Source organism: Mrakia frigida (assembly GCF_051309035.1).
Source record: "Mrakia frigida strain ATCC 22029 unplaced genomic scaffold BDY24scaffold_4, whole genome shotgun sequence".
Taxonomy (NCBI): Eukaryota; Fungi; Basidiomycota; class Tremellomycetes; order Cystofilobasidiales; family Mrakiaceae; genus Mrakia; species Mrakia frigida.
This window is the reverse complement of record NW_027481277.1, coordinates 390,014-410,880: the sequence shown is the minus strand read 5'-3', so window position 1 is coordinate 410,880 and position 20,867 is coordinate 390,014. Positions and strand designations below refer to the sequence as shown.

General features: G+C 54.8%; 6 protein-coding genes across 6 annotated transcripts; 4 read left to right on the top strand and 2 right to left on the bottom strand.

The window, feature by feature from the left end:
- Positions 1-276: 276 nt before the first annotated feature.
- On the top strand, positions 277-5,097 carry BDY24DRAFT_378046 (uncharacterized protein). The gene is made up of 10 exons (XM_076638862.1): positions 277-321; positions 401-588; positions 664-741; positions 845-2,119; positions 2,195-2,653; positions 2,733-2,785; positions 2,906-3,039; positions 3,126-3,536; positions 3,630-4,193; positions 4,288-5,097. The coding sequence occupies exons 2-10, from the start codon at positions 461-463 to the stop codon at positions 4,819-4,821; spliced, it is 3,636 nt and encodes a 1,211-aa protein (XP_076499884.1). The 5' UTR covers positions 277-321; positions 401-460; the 3' UTR covers positions 4,822-5,097.
- Positions 5,098-5,341: 244 nt separating this feature from the next.
- Positions 5,342-10,185, top strand: BDY24DRAFT_378042 (uncharacterized protein). Its single transcript, XM_076638861.1, has 10 exons — positions 5,342-5,450; positions 5,530-5,719; positions 5,783-5,857; positions 5,980-6,251; positions 6,337-6,399; positions 6,481-6,570; positions 6,643-6,723; positions 6,799-8,199; positions 8,296-8,809; positions 8,899-10,185. Exons 2-10 carry the CDS (start codon positions 5,600-5,602, stop codon positions 9,778-9,780), a joined length of 3,498 nt encoding a protein of 1,165 aa, XP_076499883.1. The 5' UTR covers positions 5,342-5,450; positions 5,530-5,599; the 3' UTR covers positions 9,781-10,185.
- Positions 10,186-13,004: 2,819 nt separating this feature from the next.
- BDY24DRAFT_378039 (uncharacterized protein) lies at positions 13,005-13,844 on the bottom strand. The gene is made up of 2 exons (XM_076638860.1): positions 13,693-13,844; positions 13,005-13,582 (listed from the first exon to the last, which is right to left on the bottom strand). Exon 2 carries the CDS (start codon positions 13,395-13,397, stop codon positions 13,173-13,175), a length of 225 nt encoding a protein of 74 aa, XP_076499882.1. The 5' UTR covers positions 13,398-13,582; positions 13,693-13,844; the 3' UTR covers positions 13,005-13,172.
- An 804-nt stretch (positions 13,845-14,648) lies between these two features.
- BDY24DRAFT_378033 (F-box protein) lies at positions 14,649-16,247 on the bottom strand. The gene is made up of 5 exons (XM_076638859.1): positions 15,893-16,247; positions 15,678-15,770; positions 15,348-15,475; positions 15,181-15,257; positions 14,649-15,084 (listed from the first exon to the last, which is right to left on the bottom strand). The coding sequence occupies exons 1-5, from the start codon at positions 16,155-16,157 to the stop codon at positions 14,850-14,852; spliced, it is 798 nt and encodes a 265-aa protein (XP_076499881.1). The 5' UTR covers positions 16,158-16,247; the 3' UTR covers positions 14,649-14,849.
- A 144-nt stretch (positions 16,248-16,391) lies between these two features.
- Positions 16,392-18,609, top strand: ACL4 (Acl4p). Its single transcript, XM_076638858.1, has 6 exons — positions 16,392-16,856; positions 16,942-17,093; positions 17,184-17,443; positions 17,574-17,752; positions 17,893-18,206; positions 18,309-18,609. Exons 1-6 carry the CDS (start codon positions 16,703-16,705, stop codon positions 18,498-18,500), a joined length of 1,251 nt encoding a protein of 416 aa, XP_076499880.1. The 5' UTR covers positions 16,392-16,702; the 3' UTR covers positions 18,501-18,609.
- Positions 18,610-19,170: 561 nt separating this feature from the next.
- Positions 19,171-20,862, top strand: BDY24DRAFT_378023 (uncharacterized protein). The gene is made up of 6 exons (XM_076638857.1): positions 19,171-19,374; positions 19,453-19,525; positions 19,603-20,253; positions 20,322-20,345; positions 20,415-20,521; positions 20,611-20,862. The coding sequence occupies exons 1-5, from the start codon at positions 19,279-19,281 to the stop codon at positions 20,471-20,473; spliced, it is 903 nt and encodes a 300-aa protein (XP_076499879.1). The 5' UTR covers positions 19,171-19,278; the 3' UTR covers positions 20,474-20,521; positions 20,611-20,862.
- Positions 20,863-20,867: the final 5 nt, after the last annotated feature.

Genomic DNA, 20,867 nt, shown 5'->3' with positions numbered 1-20,867 from the left:
GAAGGGAGGGAGGGAGGGAGGGAGGGACAAGGGAGGGAAGTGGTTGAGGGGGAACAAGCGACGTCCAAGCTCACTGCGGGGAGAGAAGGCACAAGCCGGGCTGTATTCGAAGTAAAGTAGATTTTCCCAGTCATCGGTTGGTTCTGGAGAGGCTCATCTCTCGATCTCGAAAGTGAAACTCCGAGCAGATTTGAGGACGAACCAATAGAGTCGTTGCGAGGGAGGAGAGGAGGAGATTTCTTGAGCTCACCTTCACTCTCCTTCCTCCCCCCCCCGACCATCACTCGTCCTTCTCTCTACAACTTCTTCAAGCTTCAAAAGGTACGTCGTACAGCTCTGCGCATACCCTGATTGTATCGACCTTGCTGATCTCGTTTCTCTCCTTCTCATCTACCACCAGCTCGACGTCGAGGAAGAATCGGTTCGACCTTCGTTTCCTCACCTTCACCTCCTCCAAACGATGGCTCGTCCGTCCTCCAGCTCTTCGAACCAGCGCATCTACAAGCCCAACTTCGATCAGCCGCTTTCACAGGCGCCGCGAGAGACGGAGAGACCTAGGCCTATCGAGATCAGAGGGAGAGCCAAAGCGTGAGTTTCCTTCTTCTCCAGCTCCACCTCCTTCGACCCTTTTCCTGAGCTCTTCCTCCCTCTTCCTTCTTCCAGTATCGACAGCAGATACGGATCTCTTGCTTCCTCGCTGCCAGAATCGAACTCGAGACTTCCTCAGTCCTCAAAAGAGCCGTGAGTCGCCCTTCTCAGCTCTTACTTCGTTTGACCTCCCAAGGGTCCCTGAAGCCAGCGACATCCTGACCTCTTTCCCTTCTTCTTTCTTCACTTTCTCCAGACTCATCGCTCCAGCCTTCTACGAACCAGACTTCGATCGACCGACTCGTCCAACATCTCCATCTCCTTCAGCACCCTCCCTCCTCTCTCGAATAACTTCTCCACCCAGAGGTCCCCGAAGTCAACTCGTCCAAGAGCGATCTCCTCCTCAAACCTTCATACCTCCATCTCGACCCATTCCCACCGGACCTCGAACCTCATCTCAAGAATACTCTCCTCAAGTCTCGACCATCGCAACCTCCCCATCGACAACCTACCGGCGAAGGTCTCCTCCTCCTCAAGGTCGCTCGCTCGCACCATCTTTCCCTCCTCCTTTAGCATCATCAGCAGCTCTCTTTCCCCCACACCCTCAAACGCCGGAACTTGGATCCATCGTTGGAGCTCAGCAGTACCCAGATCCTCAGCTCGATCCTCCCAGGGCAGAGCCAGGGTCGCTTCGAGAGGTGATGCAACAAATCCGGCTCGACAACGCTCGCAGACGGCCAGGAGCTCTCGAGGTCGGAACGAACGGAGGAAGAATCGCCGACGGACACGATCCGAAGAACAAAGAGCAGCAGGTTGGGTCAGCTTCGAGAGAGAGAGACGCAGGAAGTTCGTCGTTGTCGGACGCCGTCGCGTCGAAGCAGGAGGAAGCAGCTCGTCGGTCAGGACCCGTCGATAGACCGCAAAGACCGTCGACGTCAACTTCAACTCAGCAACCGACTCGAAGTCGACCCTCGGCCTTGTCCTTCTTCAACGAGAACGAAAGGATCAAGATCGAGCCAGACGAGCAGCCGTTGACTCGACCGGAATCGTCAACGCCCTCCGCCTCCTCGCAACCTCCTCGAGCAGTAGCCCAACAGCCCAATCCTCTTTCTACCTCCCACCATCCTCAGCAGCCGTCTCTCGCCATCTCCTCTAGACCCGTCACCGCTTCCCTCGCTTCGGCTTCTCGTCCATCTCGACGATGTCCTTCGCCTTCAACCTCCACTGTCCCTCGTCCAGCCAAAGGAACATCTCGAGGAAGGAGTCCTGAGTTCTTCGATCGTAGAGCTATGAGGGACGAGCCTCGTGATTTGGAGGGACGAGGGAGAACGGTGGAGGGAAGAAGGAGAGTCGAGGAAGAGGACGAGATGAGACGCTTGACGGGAAGGGGAAGAGCCGAGGAAGGACGACACGGGGAGCCGAAGGATGGAGGGGAGAGGAGTGGAGGGAAGGCGCACTGGGTCAGGAAGAAGTCCTTGGGGGATGTAAGACGTGAGAGTGATGAGAGGGAAGCTGCGAGATGGAAGGCATCGTGAGTCACTTCGTATCTCGCCTCCCTCCTGCTCTCGCCCTTCGCTCACCAACCTGTAAATTTTGTCCTTTTCAGGAGGGATACACGAATCGACTCTCCTCCTCCTCATCGTAGACGTGCTCTCTCGCCTCCTCCGCGTCAACGGCCTGTCTCTCCTCCCCGCCTTCGACGCGACCCTTCACCTCCCTCTCGCCAACGAAACTTTTCTCCTCCTCCTCCTCGTCATCGTCCACACTCGCCACCACCTCGTCGAGATCAAAGGTCGCTCAGTCCTCGTCGTCCCATCCTTGCCCGACCTCGAAGCAGGTCTCCTCCTCGAAGACGACTCGAGGATCGCAGTCGATCTCCCAACAAATCGCATCGAATCGAGCGCGTCCCTTCCCCACCTCCTCTCCCTCGAGCTCCAGCTCGGAAGGATCACAAACTTCTTCCATCCACCGACTACAAGCTTCTCATCGTGGACCTCGATGAAAGCGTCGGAAGGGAGCAGATTGAACTCATGCTGGAGAACATCTCCCTCGTAAGACCCATAGAGTGGGTTCCTCCTCTATTTTTCTCGACGTCGGAGGATGAAAAACTGCAGCTCATCCTTCGCTTCTTATCCTTTACTCAGAGTTCGATTGTCATCTTCAGAGTCGGCAGTATTCTTCGACACTCAGGACGATGGTGAGTAAACTCGCCTTTCTCGCTCGACGTCTCTGATCGCTAGTCTGGAAACTCCGATTCGACAGGGATGGCTTTCGAGACTACTGATCGCTCACCTTCGTTCTTTCTTCGCTTCGACAGCCGAGCAAGCCTTCGCCACTGCAAACGAGATAGTCATCGACACGAGGAGGCTCCGACTCGCCTGGCCCGACGGAAAGAAGCCTTCTTCGCCTCAGGGTCCTGTTCTTCGCGTCTACACCAAGATATCCGTCTCGGTGAGTCCTACGTTTCCTCAATCTTCTTTCGCCTCGAGCTCTTCGACTTGACCCTCGATCCTTCACTCCTCTACTTTCCCTTCCAGGCCGCTGGACTCTATCTCTCCCTCATCCGCTACGGACTCATCTCATCAGCCTTCCCTATCTGGCCAGAAGGCTCTCGAGCGTTTTCATTCATCGTTCAGTTCCAAGATGCGTCGTCGAGTCGGAAGTTCGTCCGGGACGTCGACTCCAAGAAGTTCGACTTGAGAGCTCTCTCGGATCTCTGCGTCCTGGGAATCCAAGGAGAATCCGACTACCGTCGTTTCCTGGAGATGCTTCGAGAGGGATCCGTCGTAGGCTGCTCCAAAGGACCTACGAATCGAAGTGCCGTCTTTTTCCAAGTCGGTTCTCTCAGTCGGGCCAGTCACCTAGTCGACAAGTACAAGAGCTACCTCCCTTTTGGAGCCGGAAGCAAGATCCTCGTTCGTTACGGGGAGTTGGGAAGGGAGTCGCAGGTGAGTTTTCACCTTCGCAATTTCAGCCGTTCTGGGAGAGGAGGTTCGAGCAGCCTTGCTGACTCTCTTTCCTTTCTAATCCTTCTTCTTCAGTTTGGCGTAGACGTACTCGATCTCGACGTTCTCCCATTAAGACCTCAGCAACCGTGGCAGGACTACAAGGATGAACTTCCTCGAGCAGCGAAGAGAGGCCAGAGTGGTCGACCACGAGTCCCGGAGCCCAATCCTCCCACTCCTCTTTCTCAACAACTCCAAGACCCCGCTCCAGCACATCCTCGAAGGATCCGAATCAGTTCTCCTCCTCGAGGTGGTCAACGGGATACGACTCGTCGAGCTCGAGACATCGAACTTCCCTCGATCCCCTCAGGCCCTTCTTCGACGCGTCGGCGAACCAGGTCGGCTTCACCTCCTTCCCGATGGACTTCGTCACAACCCCAAAAGGACCTCGTCGACGATGCTCAAACCCAGAGGGCTTCCTCGTCGACGAAGGCGTCTGTCGAGGATGTTTCAACCGCCGGAGTCGAGAAGGAGAGACGCGTCGCCGTCGAGCAGAAGGTCGCTGGTCGACCTTCTCGTCAGTCGTACACCTGCGTCGGAGTTGGAGATTTGGACGATTCGGACGATGAGGGCGACGAGGTCGCCGCTGTCGAAGTCCCTGTGAGCGTTTGGTCTTCTGTCGGTTGATTTTCGGTCTCGTCGTGTTCCTTTCGCTGATCTTTCGTCTCTTTCGTTCTCGTTTTCCCTTTTCTAGGTCGATTTTTCTTTCTTGGCTTCCTCCGCTTCGAAATCCGCTCCTCAGCCCACTCCAGGAGGATCGTCGGCGGTCGCTCTCGACGGATCGAACGCCGTCGCTCCTGTTCTTTCCATCACTCCTGAGCAACAGGCGATCATCCAGCAAACCATTCAACTCATCCAGCAGCAACAACTCCCTCCTCCAGTACACTTCTCACCTCAGCAGCATCCTATTCACCCTTCCCCTCAGCACCAGCTTCAGCCTCGACCCCTCCCCTTCCCCGTTCCTCAGCCTCAGCCACCTCAACTTCAAGCCGCAGCCCTACCAACCCCAGCTCCTTTCCCACCATCTCAGCCTCCTCAACCTACTCCCATGGAAACTGGGTACTCCAATGAGCAACTCCTCGCCCTCCTCTCGGTTCAATTTCCAGTGGGAACACCAGCTCGAGAAGAGTTGAGGAGGCGGGATCCGGGAGTGACCTTCATGCTTGAGCGCAGAGAGGCAGAACTGGCGGTAACGGAGAGCTCTCGTTTCGGAAGCGTACGCTGGTAGGGGGTGGGAAGGCGGTAGGGTTTGCTGAGGGAGGTCGCGTCGCCCTCGTCTCGTTTCTCGTCCATCATCTCCTTTGCTTTCCTTCTCCACACCCGATCGTTTCTTCATGTGTTATCAACTAGTCTTCTACTGCTTGTATTTGCTTATGCCTGTCGTCTTACACTTCTCGTCTTACTCTGCTTCGTCGTTTCGCTGTACCTCGCACTTGCTTTCGTTTTCATCGACGCGTTCTTCCTTTTCGCATGTTTTTGTCCTAGCTCTCGCACTACCTTCACATCTTGCTTACCTTTGTCAGAATCTCGTTCAACTCTCGTTGGCGTCGTCCTCTTCTCTCTTCGTCCAGTCGTTTCTTGTCTTTTAAACGACTCTCGCGACGACAAGGTAAGAATCAGGGCGAAACGAGGAGATTTTGACTCCAGCGAAATGTCCAGTAGCTCTCAGCCTAAAGAGCTTGCCTAGAACCGAGCACAATCGCAGAGCGAGAAATTTTGAGGCTACAGCCGTGGGAAAAAGGAAGGAAGGAGAGCAGAGTCGGAGCTTTCGACGAGCTCACCTTTCCTCCTCCTTCCTTTCCCCTCCACCGACCACCACTCCCTCAACTTATCTCATCGCACTTCACCCCTCTCACAGTGAGTATATAGCACTTCTAGTCTCCTTCTCTGAGTCCTCACTAACCCTATATACGTCGCTATCGCTCTCCTCCAACAGCTCGTCTTCAAGCTCTCGTCTTGCCCTTCTCCCTTCTCTGCTCGACCTTCTCTCTGTTGGAGCGGCAGCGATGAGACGAAACACGTTGTACGGAAAACGAGCAGATGGGTCTGTGCAAAAGTCCAAGGCTCCTCGACCCTACGGTCAAGCTCTCGTGCCTCTAGGAAGGAAGGCTTCGACGCAAGAACAGGTGAGCTCTGCCTCGCTCCCTTTGCTCCCCTCTCACTTCCGTCTGACCTTTTCCTCCTTCCAGGTCCAAGCCGAGAACGACTGGGACATCCATGTGTATAACGAAGACGATCCTGATGATCATATCGTCCTGATCCTCGTGAGCCTTCCTCTCCTTCTCATTCTCCGAGCTTCGAAGAAATCGAGAGCTCACCTCCTGTCTTCCTGCCTCCCTCCCCTCTCCCCTCCCCCGTTCCTTCCCTTGTTCGCTCTTCTCGACAGGAGCCTGAACCCGAACCCCCAGTCGTCAGATCTTACTCTCCTGTTTTCGAGGATCCAGCTCCTCGATCGAGATCCAACACCGCGCAAGTGGACGAGGACGACGAGAACGGAGGATGGGGACCAGCTCCAACGGCAGTTTCTTCTCGAGCTTCCTCCTCTTTCAACTCCCGCAACGGTACCTACGAACATGGAGCTTACGGAGACGGGAGGAGAAGGGAGGAAGAGAGGAACGACGGGCTGAAGGAATCGAGATCGAGGTCGTTGAGCTCGAGGTAAGTCTTCTGTTCTCGTTCGTTCTCCGGACGAGTCGAATAGAAGCTGATCTGCTATTCGTCATTCTTCCTCTTGGGTGTCCAGATACGGCCAATCCGAGGATATGGAGGTTCGCAGGAGGGACTCAGGTTACGGTGACAGAGGAGGGTGAGCAGCTCTCTGCCTTGACTTTGCGTCTCTGGAAAGAACCAGACTGGGACTGACTCCGTCTCGTTTTCTTTGAACCAGCAGAGACGCCAATTCCCCTTCTCGCCGATCTGTGGACAAGGGCAAAGGAAGAGAGCGCTCAGACGCTCGAGGAAGTCAGGGAGATCGAGAGTGAGTTGGATTGGATTCGACGCGTTCGTCTTTCACGAAATCTGACCCACTTTCTCTTCTTTCCCTCTGCAGTCGAGACGTACCTTACCCCTCTAGCTCGAACGCTATATACGGATCTTTTAGGAATTCTGTACAGTCCTCCAGAATCAACGGGTGAGTTCCACGACCGCGTCTGTCTTTGTCTCTTTCCGTTCGCCCCTCGCTAATTTCTTCCCGTTTCTTTTCCAGTCAACAACTCTACCCTGACTACGAAAGAGCCTCCATTCCGAACAATCCTCTTCGACCCGACTTCGGAACCGATCGAGCGACTCCTCCTCATCTCTCACACCGAGAGTTCCCTCCTCATCAGCAACAGCCTCCTCCTCCTCGAAACCGACAACCGTTGCAGCAGGAACGTCAGGATCGGATCCCTCCGCCTCGACCCATCCCAACAGGACCTCGATCCACCACCCAAGCACCTACAGCCTCCTCATCGTCAAGACCTGTCGAACGATCTCTACCAGCATCATCTTCTTCCTCCTACTCTCGACCCACTCGACACGTCTCCTCTCCACCTCGAGCCCATACAGACGCTTCGCATCCGACCAACCATCAGCATCGTCAATCACAACTGGATCTTTCGTCCTCGGAACCAGCCGTTCAGGTCGAGCGTCAGGAGGTTGCAGCCGAACGCGTCGTCAAGGTCGAGGTCAAGCCGGAGCCGCCAGCGTCTTATTCCAACGCCCCTGATCCTGAACAGACCATCGAATGGTGGGCTGCAATGAGGGAACAGTGCTACGTGGAGCATGACGCGGCGAGAGCGGCGAGAGAGGAGGAGAAAGAGGGAGAATCGTCTCGACGAGGACAGGAGAGGGCAGAGATGTGGGTGGCAGGCTTGTCGGTGAAAGAGGAGGTGGAGGAGGAGAACCATGGGAAGGAAGAGGTCGTTGACGAAGAGACTAGGGACAACGAAGATCAATCGACTTCGAGGGAAGAAGAAGGGAGATCGACGACGAGGGAAGGGACTCAAGACATCAAGCCGCCGACGCCAGACGAATTGCTCGTGCTTTCTCATCACTTCCCCAACATCTCGTACTCTCCTCCTCCCTACCCAGAACCAGCCCTTCGACCGGAGCCTCCCTCACAACCACAACCACCCGTCGCGTCAAGCTCAACCTTCCATCCGGATCCGAGTTCTTCTTCTCTCGAGGATCAGCCTCCTCCCCACCCCTCTTCCCACAACACAACATCATCGCATCCACCAGAACTAGCACCGGTTCGACTCTCGATCACCATCCCTCAGCCGCAACAGCAGCAGCAACCCACCTCCCCGAAGAAGCTCTTCATCTCCCTCGGATCTTCCCTCGCCGTCTCGTCCCCTGCGTCCTCGGCCGGTACCGGTCCACCCGAGCTATCTCGTCGTCTGACTGGCTCCGAGAGTGTGCAGAGGATGTTCGGAGACGACGAAGCCTACGAGGAAGAGCAGGAAGCGGCTCGAAAGAGCAAGAAGCTCGCCGAGGAGAAGAAACGCCTGGAGGAGGAGGAGGAAGCAAAGTACGCCTCCAGGAGGAAGGAGAAGGAGAGGATCGAGAAGGTGGAGCAGAAGAACAAGGAGAAGAAGCGGAGGAGGAAGATGGAGAGGGAGGCCGAGTGAGTTCGAGTTTGCTTCGTTCGCCGCTCTTTCGTACCCCTTTAAAAGCTGGACCTGAGGCTGATCTTGCTTCCTTCTTGATTTCACTTTTGCAGGAGGCTTCAACGAGACTCGTCGTACGAGTCTGGATATGGATCTCGCTTCCGTGGACGCGACGGATCTCGAGACGAGAGGGACGAGAGGTCGCTCAGCCCTGTTCGACGACGAATCTCCGACTCGAGAGGTCGAGACAGGTCTCCTCCGTCCAGAGGATACGAGGATCGAGAACGATCTCGATCGAGGTCCCACTCTTCCGACCGAGATCATCGTCGAAGATCGGGGAGGGCTTCTTCTCGTCGAGATTCAAGATCTCCCGCTCGTCCTCGACCTCGATCAGCTTCTCCTCTTTCTTCTGGATCGTCCTCGCACCCGGATAGGATGCTCGTCGATGCTCGTCACGTCGGGAGCCCTCCAGCCACGGAGGTCAAGGAGGACGACAAGACGACGGAGGAGGCATCAACTCAGCAGAAGGCTCCTCGAACCACTCGGCAGACCTTCTCTTTCGCCGGTCTCAGTGACTACGATGATTCAGACGGAGAGGAGGGAGTGGTGGCCGCTCCGGGGACGTCTGTGAGTAACTCTTCTCGTCTTTTCGTTCTCGTCGCGTGTTCGAGACATGACTGATTCCCACGCGTCTCCTTTCGTTTATATCTCATCAGATGGAGCTGCTGGACGGAGAACAACAAGCTTCGGAGGAGCTTCTTGGCTCGAATCAGACGAAGGAGGTCGAGCACGACTCAGTTTCCGTTTCGATGAAGGACGTCGACGTCAGTCAAGAGAGCAGCGTCGTCGAGGATCGTCCTCCCGAAGCTTGTTCAGTGAGTCTCCAGCTTCACGCTCGAGGGTTTTCTTTCCACTTCCCTGACTACCTTCTCTCCTTGCTTGTCTTCGTTCAGGTCGAGCAACGTCCTGGATCCGTCGCTACTCAAGTACAGCCACCACCACCTCCTGCTCCCACTCGCAACCTTTTCTTCTCTCCAGCACCTCCTCAAACAGGTTTCATCTCCTACGCTGCTCCTCAACTCACACCCGGGCCGTCGTTCTTCCAGCAGCCCAACATGAGGCCGAACCCCTTCGCACCTCCACCCCCTCCTCTCTCCCTCCAGCAGCAGGCCTTCGTTGCTCAGATGCAGTACTTCCAGTGCCAGCAGCTCTTCCTCCAACAACAACAACAACAACAACAACAACAACAGCAGCAGCAGCAGCAACAGCAACACCAGCGACCTCTTCGCGGCTACCCTCACCTGACTCAACCTCCCTCCTTCCCTCAGTCTCAGTTGCCTCTCCAACCTCAGCTCCCCTTCCCACCTCAGCAACAAGCTCCCTCTCTTCCTTCGGCATCCGCCAACGGCAACGGTGCTGCTCCTTCGGACGAGCAGCTCCTCGACCATCTCTCGACGAATTGCCCTCCCGGATCTCAAGCCCGAGAGCAACTCATGTTGACGAATCCTGAGGTGATGGGGAGGCTCGAGGCTAGGGAGGCTGGGAAGAAGAAGATGGAGGAGAGAATGAGATTGGATCCGAGGTTGCGGGGGAAGTAGGGTGGGTGTCGCGTCGCGTCGACGTCGGTTCTCTTTCGTTTCGATTTCTTCTTTTCTCGCATGTCATCTCGATTCTTCTTGGACACATCTCTCTCTCTTTCATGTTTTTACGACCCTCTCGTCTTTTCATCTCTGCTTTACGTTCTTCGCTTGATCGTTACTCTTCGCTTCTTCTCCCAGGTCACTTCGACCCTCGACGCGTCTCGTTTCCCTTCGCATGCCTTCCTCACGTCCCACTTTTTCCCATCTCTCAGCCGTTATTTGATATGCATACCATCTTAGCTACAACCCACAGCCTTAACTTTTTATCCCACTTCGTTTGTTTCTCGACGTCTCGTTCGGTTTCGATCTTCCATCGAGCTCGGAGACGGAAAGCAGAAACGAGATCTAGAAGGCCGAGAACGCTTCTATGTAGTCACTCGGTCCTCGTTCTCGCTGGTAAAGGTTCAGGTATGAAGTCTGACCTGTAGTCAGAAACTTTTAATTACGGCGTCAGGAGCGAGCGTCGAGCGAAACGAAGAGCTGTCTGCCCTCCCTCCCTCTCCCACACCATCATCTCAAGACCTCCCCTTTCCTTCAGCTATTACTCTTGAAAGGTACTAGCTCTCTTATTCCACTTCCAAAATACCTCTGAAACTTTGCTGACACTTCCCTTCCTTCTCTCTCGTCCGCGTCACCCTCTCACGACGACCTCTGCTCCGTTCCTTCCTTCGACTCTCTGCCCCTCCTCCTCCTCCCTTCTCCTTGCACTCAAAGATGGACAGAAGCCAAGGAGATCTAAGCCAATCCGGCGCGATATCCCATGTGAAGCGAGATGCTCATCCTGCGATGGCGGTGAGCTTCTCTCGATCTCCTGAGGCTCGAGACGTTGAGCTCGAGCTCGCTGCTCGTCCTCCCCTTTTGCCGTCCTCTCACTGACTCGAACCTCTTCTTCCTGAAGTTTGAGGCAGATAAGGAGCACCTCTACTCCAACAACTATGACGCTGACGATGACTGCTTCCGAAACAACACCATCGTCGTGAGTTCTGATCCTCCTTGCTTACGTTCAGAGCTCCTCCCACCCTCGAGCTCACCCACCCTCCTTTTTGGCTCTTTCCTTTCCCAGGGACCCGAACCTGCTACTCCTCATCTCACCAGCTACTCCCCGTACTCCTCTTCCCATCTCGAACGCTCCGAAACCGATTCGTCTCGAGAGCAAGGCGGGTGGGACTCGCCACAGGAAAGGGGAGAGGAACGCAAAGGGTCGACCTCTCGGCCGTCGTCTTCTCGCTCTCAGGAAGCAGATGAATCAGGTTCGACGCAGGTTGGAGGCTCCGCTAGATCTGATGGGGTGGGTAGATTGGGTTCGAAGTGAGTCTATTTCAACGTTTTAAAGAAACGGAAGGAGGAAAGAGAACCTCACTTGACGACGCGCCCCGACAAGACAGAGCTGATCGTTCCCGTCCTCACGTTGCCTTGTTTCTCGAAGTGGTGTGATCGGCATTGACGAGAGAAGATCAGGATCAGGGTACGAGAACAGGGAGGGAAGGTAGGGATCTCCACTTCCGTTTGATAGGATCGCCGCGTCGACACTGACCCTCAGTTTTATTTCCTTCTTTCGTGGTATAATCCCTTAGACCTCACCAAACATCGAGCCAAGAGCCTTTCTCGAGCGTCCCGTCCCTTCAGAAGCGTCGAGCTCGACCCACGGCTTCGTCATTCTTCGATCTCGACGACGACACGACGCGTCTCGAAGGAGGAAACGAACGATCTCCTACGAAATCCATCTACAGCAAGGAAGGGACACGTCCAGATGGAGACTCCAGATCGGATCGAGCAGCTTCGTCCAGCCGCCTTGAGTTGGGTGGAGAACAGAGGCAGGAGGAGGAGGTCGACGAGAGGAGAGGGAGGAATTCGGAGTGAGTTCGTCGGCCACTCGGCTCTCATTAGTTCGCCTATCTTGCGTCAGAAGAACTTGAGAGTTATGCTGACTAGCTACTTCGCCTTCTGCCTCATCTTGCAGGAGGTCTCATCTCGAAGCAGCAGCTGGAACCACTTCTCCTCGCGTCGACCGCTCGCCGGTTCGACGTCGAGACGACAGATCTCTCAGCCCTCGTCGTCCTCGAAACCATCAGAATTCGCAACCTTCGGCTCGAAGCAATTATCCTACGTCAAGACGATACGAGGATCCAACTCCATCTCCAAACGCGTCGCGTCGACCCTTCCTCTCCTCCTCTCCTCCTCAGTCCTTCGAGCCACCCAGCCTCGCTTCGATGGAAACTAAGCTCCTGATCCTTGGTCTGGATCGCAGCGTCGGAACAGCTCAGATTCGTAACATGATCGAAAGTATCGCCCTCGTCAAACCTGCCGAGTGAGTTCGTTTCATTTCTTTCCCTCTTGCCTCCTGCGGAATCCTGACGATAGTTTCTTTCTTTACCCCCAGGGTGCGACTGTCTCGAACAGAACCTCGCATCATCTTTGAGACCCCAGCAGATGGTGGGCTCTTCTCCTTCAACGCCAACTACGCACTCGATCGTCCGACGAAGCTCACCTCCCTTCTTTCGACGCGTCGTTTTAGCCGATCAAGCTTTCGCCCTCGCCAACGAACTGGTCATAGACTCGAAGGGTCACATTCTGCATCTAGCTTGGCCGAAAGGAAATGAACCTCCAACTCCGAAAGGTCGCATCCTTCGAGTTTACACGAAGGCTTCAATCTCGGTGAGTTCCTCTTTCTCTTCTTCGAAACGCGTCGACTTTCGTAGCTGACTTCTACATCCCTCTCAGGCGAGCGGTCTCTACCTCTCCCTGATTCATTACGGTCCTATCTCAGCTTGCTTTCCAATCTGGCCTGGGGACAATCGACAGTTCTCCTTTATTCTCCAATTTCAAGATCGCTCGTCGGATGTCCAGCTCTACCAGCATTACGATCTCAACGTCCTCAACCCGGTTGCTCTCGCGGATCTCTGTGTCACTGGACTTAGGTCGGACGAAGACCAAGAACGCTTCCTTTCGATGATTCAAGAGGGAGGAGTCGTCGCCTTCGAGAAAGGATCGTCGAAGAGCTCGGTCTTCTTCCAGGTCGGCTCTCTCAGTCGCACCAGATTCTTAGTCAAGAAATACGGTCAAGGAGTTTCCTTTGGAGCTCAGAGTGTCGTCAGAGTGGGGTATGGAGAGCTACAGAAGAGGTCGGAAGTACGTCCTCAACCTTTCTCTTTCTCGACCTTGTTCCTGAGCTCCCGACTGATCTCTCCTTCTTTCGGCTCCTTTTACTCTTTAGTTCGGCTTGGAAGTCCTGGACCTAGAAGTGCTTCCTTGGAGACCTCGTCAGGAATGGGAGCGTGTCCTCAACGACCTTCCTCGCGTCAGCAGGACCGTTCATCGACCTCGTCGTCGGGAGCCAAACCCTCCAGGTCCTACACCTCAACGACTTCGTGACCAGCCACCTCGAGAACAGTCGTCTGGCTCGTCTCCTCATCCTCATCGCCGAGAGGTCGAACCTCCGACAGCCGCTTCCGACTCTTCCTCTCGCCAGCACTCGCACCCCACCCCTCCCTCACCTCTTCAGTTGACCTCCTCGCCTCAACGCTCGAACTCCCCTCCCCCCTTCCTCTCTCATCGACCGACCCCCCGCGCAGCATCCACCAGCTTCGAGGCTTCAGGTCTCAGAGCTCCTTCACTGGAAACGGACGTCGAGAACGGTCTGGCGTTGGGGACCGAGAAGAAGAGCGTTCGAGCTCCTCGACAGGCATTCTCTTGCGTAGGAATCGGGGACTCAGACGAAGAGGATGAGAAAGGAAGCGGGGAGGCTGCCGAGGAAGGACGTGTGAGTTTTGTTCTGCTGAGCTGCTCTCCTCGGTGTTCCCTGACGCGTCTGAGTTCGATTCGTTTTGCTCAGCGATTCCTGACGATCTTTCCTTCTTCTTGGACATCCAGAACGAAGCTTCATCGAACTCCAATCCTACTCGAGCAACCAAGAACGGGGAGGAGAAGGTCAAGGAAGAAGCTCGAGAGGCGTTCGAGTCCTGCTTGAAGAACGAGGATGGAATCGACGCTCGTCCTCCCTCTCCTTCCTCTGCTCGGCCTCCATCACGTCCCAGGATCGGTCTTTCGTCGCCTTCGCAACGCCATCGACTTCATTCGGCCTTCTCTCCTTCTCAAACCGTCTCCGTCGTCGGCGTTTCCTCCTACAACCTCGACGCGTCCTCGCCGACCAACTTCTACAGATCCCAACCTTTCCCTCCTCCTCCCTCTCCTCCCCCTCCCCACCCAGAGTTGACGCACTCTCCTCTTCCCACTCCAACCGGATTCTCGGACGACGAGCTTCTCGACAGGCTCGCCGTTGCGTACCCTCCCGGATCCGAAGGTCGAGAGACGCTGAGGACGATCGATGCTAGAGTGGTGGGGAGGGTGGAGGCTAGGGAGGCGGAGATGAGAAGAGAATAGATGTAGAAGGGGTTGATGGCGGAGGAAAGGGATGGTGGACGGAGGGGTGGAGATTTGACGTCGAGCGTCGTCGCGTCGAGTCGTGTTTTGCTTTTCTCGTTTTGGATTTCTTCGTCTTTATCTTTTGCTTTATGTTCTCTTGTCCTCATGCTTCAATCATTCTTTTATTTCGTGGGCTCATCGATAAGCTGCCTTCCTTTATACCCTGTACATTTTCGTCTCTCCATCGCATCCTTTATTCTCGCTTTCCTCGTCGAGCCTTCCCTCCTCTCTTTGTCTGTCTCATTCCTCGTTTTACGCTCTTACGAACCAGCCTCTCATCCTCACGCCCGATCCCTCTCATTTTCTTCGTAGCCTAGCTTTCTCCTCCTCTCGCATACTCGATCTCACAAAGCTTCTCGTCTCTCGTTTCGACGCGTCGACTTTCTCCCTTTCGTTTCGAGAGCTCAAAGCAAGCTGAGCATGGATCACAATCGAGAGTACAAGTGAAAGAAAAGAAGGATCATTATGGTAAGACGAGCGCAGCGAAAAGACGAACACAGAAAGAAAATCGTAAAGCAAAAGAGATCAAGAGATCAACCGAGATCGAGAACCACGACCTTCCTCCCCTCCCTCTCCCCCTCCATCCCTAACCAACCCTTCTCTCTTTAGAACGGCGCGTCAAACCTCCCATCCCCATACGGGTCTTCCTCCACTCCTTCGAACCCTCCACCTCGATCCTTGGACCCTCCTCCGGCCATGGTCCTCTTGGTTCTCGACTTGCGTCCCTTGAGCTCCTTGTAGGCTTCTCGAGCTTCGACTTTGGAGGAGAGGGGACCTAAGGGCCCGGCGGTGGGGGCAGGGGAACCCCAGCGGTGGGTGGGGGTGGTGGTACCGGAGGCGCTGGGAGGAGGCGAAAACGAAACGAGGAGAGGGAAAGCGAGGAGATGGAAGAGGGTGAGAAGAGGAACAAAGAGGGAGAAAGGCCCATCAACTCACTAAGGCGAATCCACAGGATCGTAGGGAACGAAATCTCCATCTGCTGGTGTTTGGATCAGGATTCGGTAGGCTCGTCTCTGCGTCCAACGAAGGGATAGGAAAAGCTAGAGTCAGCATCGCTCCTTCGAGCTCGCGAGTGCGAGCTTCCTCCTGTTCAAAGGACGTACCCAATCTTCTCTGCTCTCCTTCCTGGACCACTTTCCAACAGGCAGATTTGTAAGGATGAGAGCCTTCTCCTTCTCGAGGGTTTCCTCTCCTTGGGCGAACTTGTACGCTCGGTGGTGGAGGTACCAGACTGAAGAGAGAAAGAAGGGAGGAGGAGGCGAGTCAGCTCGGAGTTCGGTTCCAAAGGAACGGGAAGGAGTGAGAGTAACGAGACGAGGAGGACGAGAGGATGAGAATGCGATGGAGCTAGCGCCGGTGGTGCTGGCGAGCAGATGGGAGGACGAAGAGAGGAAAGAAACAAGATGAACAAAGGAAAGGAAGGAGGAACGAACCATAGTTGATGGTTTGGGATTGCCCCCACCTCCTCGACACCCTCTGACATCGAGCTAAACTCTTCAAGTCCAAAAGTCCAAAGATCTTGATCCCTAGAATCCATCGCAAGAACAGGAATAATCTTGGAGGTCAGCAACGAGCACTCGTCAAAAAAAAAAAAAAGCTGATCTCGCCCTTCCTTCCCGCACGTTCCAATCCCTCTTCCTTGACTCACCAATCTCACTACTAAACGCCTTTATCGGATCACTGCTCGTCTTGAGGTTGATAGGTTCCCTACTTCTCGAGAGGGAAGGCAAGGATCCACCTTGTCGGGAGGGAGAACGAAGAGGAGTTTGGACTCCAACGAGAGATTCATCATCGGATTCGACCTCGTCCGAGCCGTGAGACGTTGGACGTCGGTCGCTGAGGGAGGCCGCTTGGAGTTTGGAGGAGAGGAGAGCGGTTTGGAGGAGAGTCGTGGGTTGGGGATGGGATATCATTTCGTTGCTAGAGGGTGGGTGGGTGAGCGTTGGGAGGAGAAAGAGGGAGAAGGGAGGGAAAGGTCGGAAAAGCGGAGAGAAGGAGAGCGGGTCGATGACGTTTTGGAAGTTGACGACCAGAAAGAGACAGGGTTCTGAGAAGGTGAGCTGAAAATCTTCTCGTCGGATCCGAGAGAGGGCTTTCGAAGGGAGCTGTAGTTTGAACGGAACTCTGCGGGAAAAAAAAAAGGAAGAAAACAGGCTCCTAGTGCTCGTCGCGAAGACCTCCCCCTTCCTTGCTCGCCGACGCGTCCTCTTCTCTTCCGGCTCCCTCCCTTTTCCTCCCTCCAAAAAAAACCTACAATCTTTTGAATCTCTCAGGTCGCCTTCTGCATACCTATCCCTCCAACGTCTGCAGGTTTTCCTTCGGCCTTTTTGTCGGAGAAGATGGCAAGACTGCGCTCTCAAGATTTCGAGCTGACCTCCTTCCTTCCTTCTCTCCCTCCCTCCCTTCCTCCTCTCCTTTCCCCTTCCCTCTTTTTCCCCTTCCTCTTCTCTACTTCACGATGGCTCGAACGAAACGCACCAAACCCGGAGGACGTCAGCGAGCTGAGATCGCAGCTGAGAAGCAAGCAACAGCAGCAGCCACGGCAGCTCTTTCGACACCTTCGTCCAACGCTTCAGCCTCGACGTCCCAACCTCCCGTGGAAGAGCTGCTAGGTTAGTGATCTTTGGCTTCGCATAGACACGTCCTAACAAACAGTAGTGCTGACTGCGAGTTTGCTTTGGTTTTGACCCCGCACAGGCAAAGCTCACACTCTCCTCGCTCAACAAGACTACGAGCTCGCCTCTCGTTTCCTCGCTCGAATCCTCACCACCGAACCTTCCAACATCGAAGCTCGAGAACTCTTGGGAGTGTGCGATCTGGAACTGGGGAACGTTGAAGAGGCTAGAAATGTGCGAAATTTCATCCTTCCTCCTTCCCTCGTCGCTCCTTCTCTTCGTTCGAGCTCAAGCTCACACAACCCTCCTCTCCCTTCTTTGCAGCACTTCCTCCACCTCGTCTCCACCTCCTCGGACCTCTCCTCCCCTTACCTCTACCTCGCTCAACTCGCCTCTTCTCCTCAGGAATCCCTCGCCCACTACGAATCCGCCGTCAGGATCCTCGAGGTCCAGCTGAAGGAGTTGGTCGAAGGGAAGGAGACCGAGGAAGGGGACGAGGACGAGCAGGTCGTGGAGAAGGATCTGAGGAAACAGATCAGTGGCGCGTTGGTCGGGATGACGGAGGTTTATTTGACGGATTTGTGGTGAGTCCGGAGGAGGGAAGGAGAGGGAGGGATGGAAGGGAGGGAGGCAGGGAGGAGAGAGCTCAACGCTGTCGTTTTGTTCAAACTCGAGCTGATCTTCGTTTTTCACTTTTGCTTCCTCGAACCACAGCTTCGATCCTCTAGCACCTGAGAAGTGCGATCTCCTCCTCTCCAAAGCTCTCTCCGTCTCCCCTCAGGACCCGGAAGCGTGGATCTGTCTGGCGTCCGTTCGAATGTCCCAGTCGAGGGAGATTGACGCGCTGAGTTGTATCGAGAAGGGTTGGCAGGATTGGAGAGGGAAGGAACTTGGTGAGTGCACATAGGTCCACATCTCGTTCTCAATGTTCTCGGCCGTTGAGTCAGAGCGAAGTGGTTCTGAGTTGTTTGTTTCGTCGACGCGTCTCGTCTCGGAACTCACACCTTTCTCCTTCATCTCGTTTGCGTTCTAGGTGATCCTCTCATCCCCGCTCTCCCCACCCGACTCTCCCTCACCCGTATCCTCCTCGAACTCCAAAAGTACGCCTTCGCCATCGAGCTCCTCCGAGGGATCCGAGAGGAGGACGAGGAGGAGGTCGAGGCGGCTTACCTCGAGGGATGGGCTTGGTTCCTCTGGGGAGAGGAGGTCGCTCTGCTCGCTTCTGCGGAGGGTACCGAGAAGAAGGAGCCGAGACCGGCTGGAGTGGACGTTGGGGAAGGAGACGAGGTGCCGGAGAAGAAGGAGTGTTGGGAGGAGGCGAGGGAGAGTTTGAGTGTTTGTGAGGTGGTGAGTTTCTTTCTTTGTCTTTTCACTTTCGAGCGTTTCTTCTTCTTGCCGGAGTACTGACTCGGCTCTGTCTTGGGTTTCGTTTTCGGCTTCGTTCCCCAGCTCCATCGAGCTCAGAACCACCCCTCACCAGAAGTGCTCGCTCACGTTCGAGAGCTGCTCGCTCAGCTCGACGCCGCTGGGATCCGACCTGCTCAGGGAATCGTGGACGAGGAGGATCTGGATGGAATGGAGGATGGGGAGGGAGATTGGGGAGACGACGATGACGATGAGGACGAGGAGATGGTCGAGTAGACGCTTCTTCGCCTGGCAGATCGAGGGGTTATTGGCGGTAGTTCTAGATATCTTAACGACCTTTCTTGGCTGGCTAGTATTCGGTTCTTTGTTCTCGAGAGAGAAAGGACAAGGAGAAGTGAGCTGAGTCTAAATTCTCAATCAATCGAAACCCGACGCGTCGTTCTCCGCTTCCTAACTTCTCCCCCTCCATCCCTTCCAACCCCAACCCCGACTCATCCTTCCCCTTCTCCTTTACCAACTCAACCCCTCTCCCAGACTTCAATAAAGGATTGGGGAGGAGAGCTCGCGGAAGGCGAGCGAGACTTGAGCCGTCTTTGCGAGCGTGGAGGGATCGCAGAATCGAAGGATGAGATCCTTGATTTCGAGAGGGATGGTAGGAAAGGGAGAAGAGCTGGATGACATGCTGAGAATCGTCGAAGGTTTGGAAGGAAGAGAAGGAGATGCTGGTCGTCAGGAGGGAAGAAGGGAAAGATCGAGCTCACCTTTCGACCTTCCCCTCCCTTTCTTTCTTCCCGCCATCCACAACTCTCCTTCCGACACCCACTTTTACGATCTACACCTTTCTCGAGCTCGTCTACCACCTCATCGCACTCTCCTCCTTCCTGGGATTATTTTCGTACCCGAATCTCTCTCTCTCCAAGCCCTCTCTGCAGCCTTCCCGAGCTCACTCCCTTCCGTTCTCACTCCTTTCCTACGATGGATCCTTCTGAGTACAAACGAGAAGGTGAGGCCGATCCTTGAACTGGAATATCTCCATCGTATAATCAGGTCTCTCATGAGGCTCTTTTGCTCGCCAGATCTTAAACGAGCTCTCGAAAGAAGAGGAGTGAAGGATCATCGCATCCCGTTGTGGGGGAACAGCATGAACGAGGTAAGGCCTTTCCTCTCCTCTCTCCTCACAGATCTACTTTGTTCTGACTCTGTATTCCCCCTTTGGTTTGGACTCCAGCATCTCGAGTTTCTCAAGAAGACTATTCAAGCTCAGAAGGTTGAGAGGGAGATCGAACGAAGGAGGCTGAACGGTTCGTCCCCTTGCGTCCTTCCCTTTATCAAGCCTTCTTCTCCACCCTCTTTCTAACTCGCTTTCTTGTACCTACAGCTCTTCCCCGATCTCCTCTTCGAAGACTCCCCTTTCCTTACGAACTCATCAAGCACATCCAGTCCTTCGTCGTCGGTCCTCGAGCGATGCAGACTCACATCGCTCTCTCGAGGCTCAGCTGGTCCGTTCGAACCTACCTCTTCGGACAGAACGAAGCTCGTATCGAGGAGAGATGGAAACAGATATGCCTTCACTCGGGAATCGGCCAAGAGCCTGCGGATATAACGGACATCTGTGGGATCAGCTTGAATTGGGAGAAGACGGCGACGAGCATCGCGGGCTACGTCCAGTACGGTCTTTGTGAGGACGCACTCCTCGTCTCCTGGTCTCAGATGGAGAAATCGTACAAGTGGAATCACTGGAACCGTGAGCTCGATTCCTTTGGAAGCAGCGAAGCGGAGACGAATGAATTGAGCTCGTTGTTTCCCCGTCTCCTCCTTTCGTTCAACGGCAGGTCTTCTCCTCGATTCCGCCGCTTCCGAGATCAAAGTGCTCAACAAGGAACAGGTCAAGAAGAAGAACATCAAGCTTCAAGTCAACCCTGCTCTCTCTTCCATGCGCCTTATGCATTACAACAACGTCGACGTTGCTTTGAAGACCGTTCGAGGAGATTGGTGGTCGGCGTACGACTATCCAGATGCCACGAGTCTCGTGAGTTCCCATCTGTATCCTTTGTTCATCCAAATACAGGTACTCATTCTCTCGTTCTTTTCCCACAGCTCCTCACTTGGCCTCCTGTCTCGGTTCGTACCGTCTTGTTCTTTCCCTTCGATCCCTTTCTTTGACCCGTTCTCCTGGCTCTCGTCTCACAGTCGCTCGACATCACCATGAAGGACGTTGCCGACGAGTACCACACTCTTCATCTCTCTAACAGTGAGGGAGTAGTCATCTGGGACATCTTCGCGGCGTGGTGGGACGAGTGAGTCCGCTCTTTTTTCGATTGGGAGTCGTCGCGTCTCCGACAAACTCTCACCATTCTTTCTCCTTTCCTCCTTTCTCGTCAAACAGGATGTGGTTCCCGGTCCAGACCGATCTTCTCGAGCAGTTTGTTGAGGGAGACAGAGGAGACTACAGCTCATCGATCCCTACCAACGAGGACGGGCAGCTCTACGACTACTTTGAGGAATCCGACGAGGACGAGGTCGACGAAGGAGACGACGACGGTGCCACCTACGGAGAAAAGAAGGCCGCTGCTCTCGAGGCGATTATCAAGTCTCACGGTGGAGAATATGGGTTGATGTATGGGCGGATCTTGTTTGGGACGA

Excerpts from the sequence above, each read along its gene's own strand:
- BDY24DRAFT_378046 (XM_076638862.1), top strand. The coding sequence starts at position 461 with ATGGCTCGTCCGTCCTCCAGCTCTTCGAACCAGCGCATCTACAAGCCC. Across the intron at positions 2,120-2,194 it reads GCTGCGAGATGGAAGGCATC|GAGGGATACACGAATCGACT; the intron begins GTGAGTCACTTC and ends TGTCCTTTTCAG. Across the intron at positions 3,040-3,125 it reads ACACCAAGATATCCGTCTCG|GCCGCTGGACTCTATCTCTC; the intron begins GTGAGTCCTACG and ends TTTCCCTTCCAG.
- BDY24DRAFT_378042 (XM_076638861.1), top strand. The coding sequence starts at position 5,600 with ATGAGACGAAACACGTTGTACGGAAAACGAGCAGATGGGTCTGTGCAA. Across the intron at positions 5,858-5,979 it reads ATCATATCGTCCTGATCCTC|GAGCCTGAACCCGAACCCCC; the intron begins GTGAGCCTTCCT and ends TCTTCTCGACAG. Across the intron at positions 8,200-8,295 it reads AAGATGGAGAGGGAGGCCGA|GAGGCTTCAACGAGACTCGT; the intron begins GTGAGTTCGAGT and ends TCACTTTTGCAG.
- BDY24DRAFT_378039 (XM_076638860.1), bottom strand. The coding sequence starts at position 13,397 with ATGCTGCGCGGGGGGTCGGTCGATGAGAGAGGAAGGGGGGAGGGGAGT.
- BDY24DRAFT_378033 (XM_076638859.1), bottom strand. The coding sequence starts at position 16,157 with ATGATATCCCATCCCCAACCCACGACTCTCCTCCAAACCGCTCTCCTC. Across the intron at positions 15,771-15,892 it reads GGCGTTTAGTAGTGAGATTG|GGATCAAGATCTTTGGACTT; the intron begins GTGAGTCAAGGA and ends GATGGATTCTAG. Across the intron at positions 15,476-15,677 it reads ATCCCAAACCATCAACTATG|TCTGGTACCTCCACCACCGA; the intron begins GTTCGTTCCTCC and ends TTCTCTCTTCAG.
- ACL4 (XM_076638858.1), top strand. The coding sequence starts at position 16,703 with ATGGCTCGAACGAAACGCACCAAACCCGGAGGACGTCAGCGAGCTGAG. Across the intron at positions 17,753-17,892 it reads TTGGAGAGGGAAGGAACTTG|GTGATCCTCTCATCCCCGCT; the intron begins GTGAGTGCACAT and ends TTTGCGTTCTAG. Across the intron at positions 18,207-18,308 it reads GTTTGAGTGTTTGTGAGGTG|CTCCATCGAGCTCAGAACCA; the intron begins GTGAGTTTCTTT and ends TTCGTTCCCCAG.
- BDY24DRAFT_378023 (XM_076638857.1), top strand. The coding sequence starts at position 19,279 with ATGAGGCTCTTTTGCTCGCCAGATCTTAAACGAGCTCTCGAAAGAAGA. Across the intron at positions 19,375-19,452 it reads GGGGGAACAGCATGAACGAG|CATCTCGAGTTTCTCAAGAA; the intron begins GTAAGGCCTTTC and ends TTTGGACTCCAG. Across the intron at positions 20,346-20,414 it reads TCACTTGGCCTCCTGTCTCG|TCGCTCGACATCACCATGAA; the intron begins GTTCGTACCGTC and ends CTCGTCTCACAG.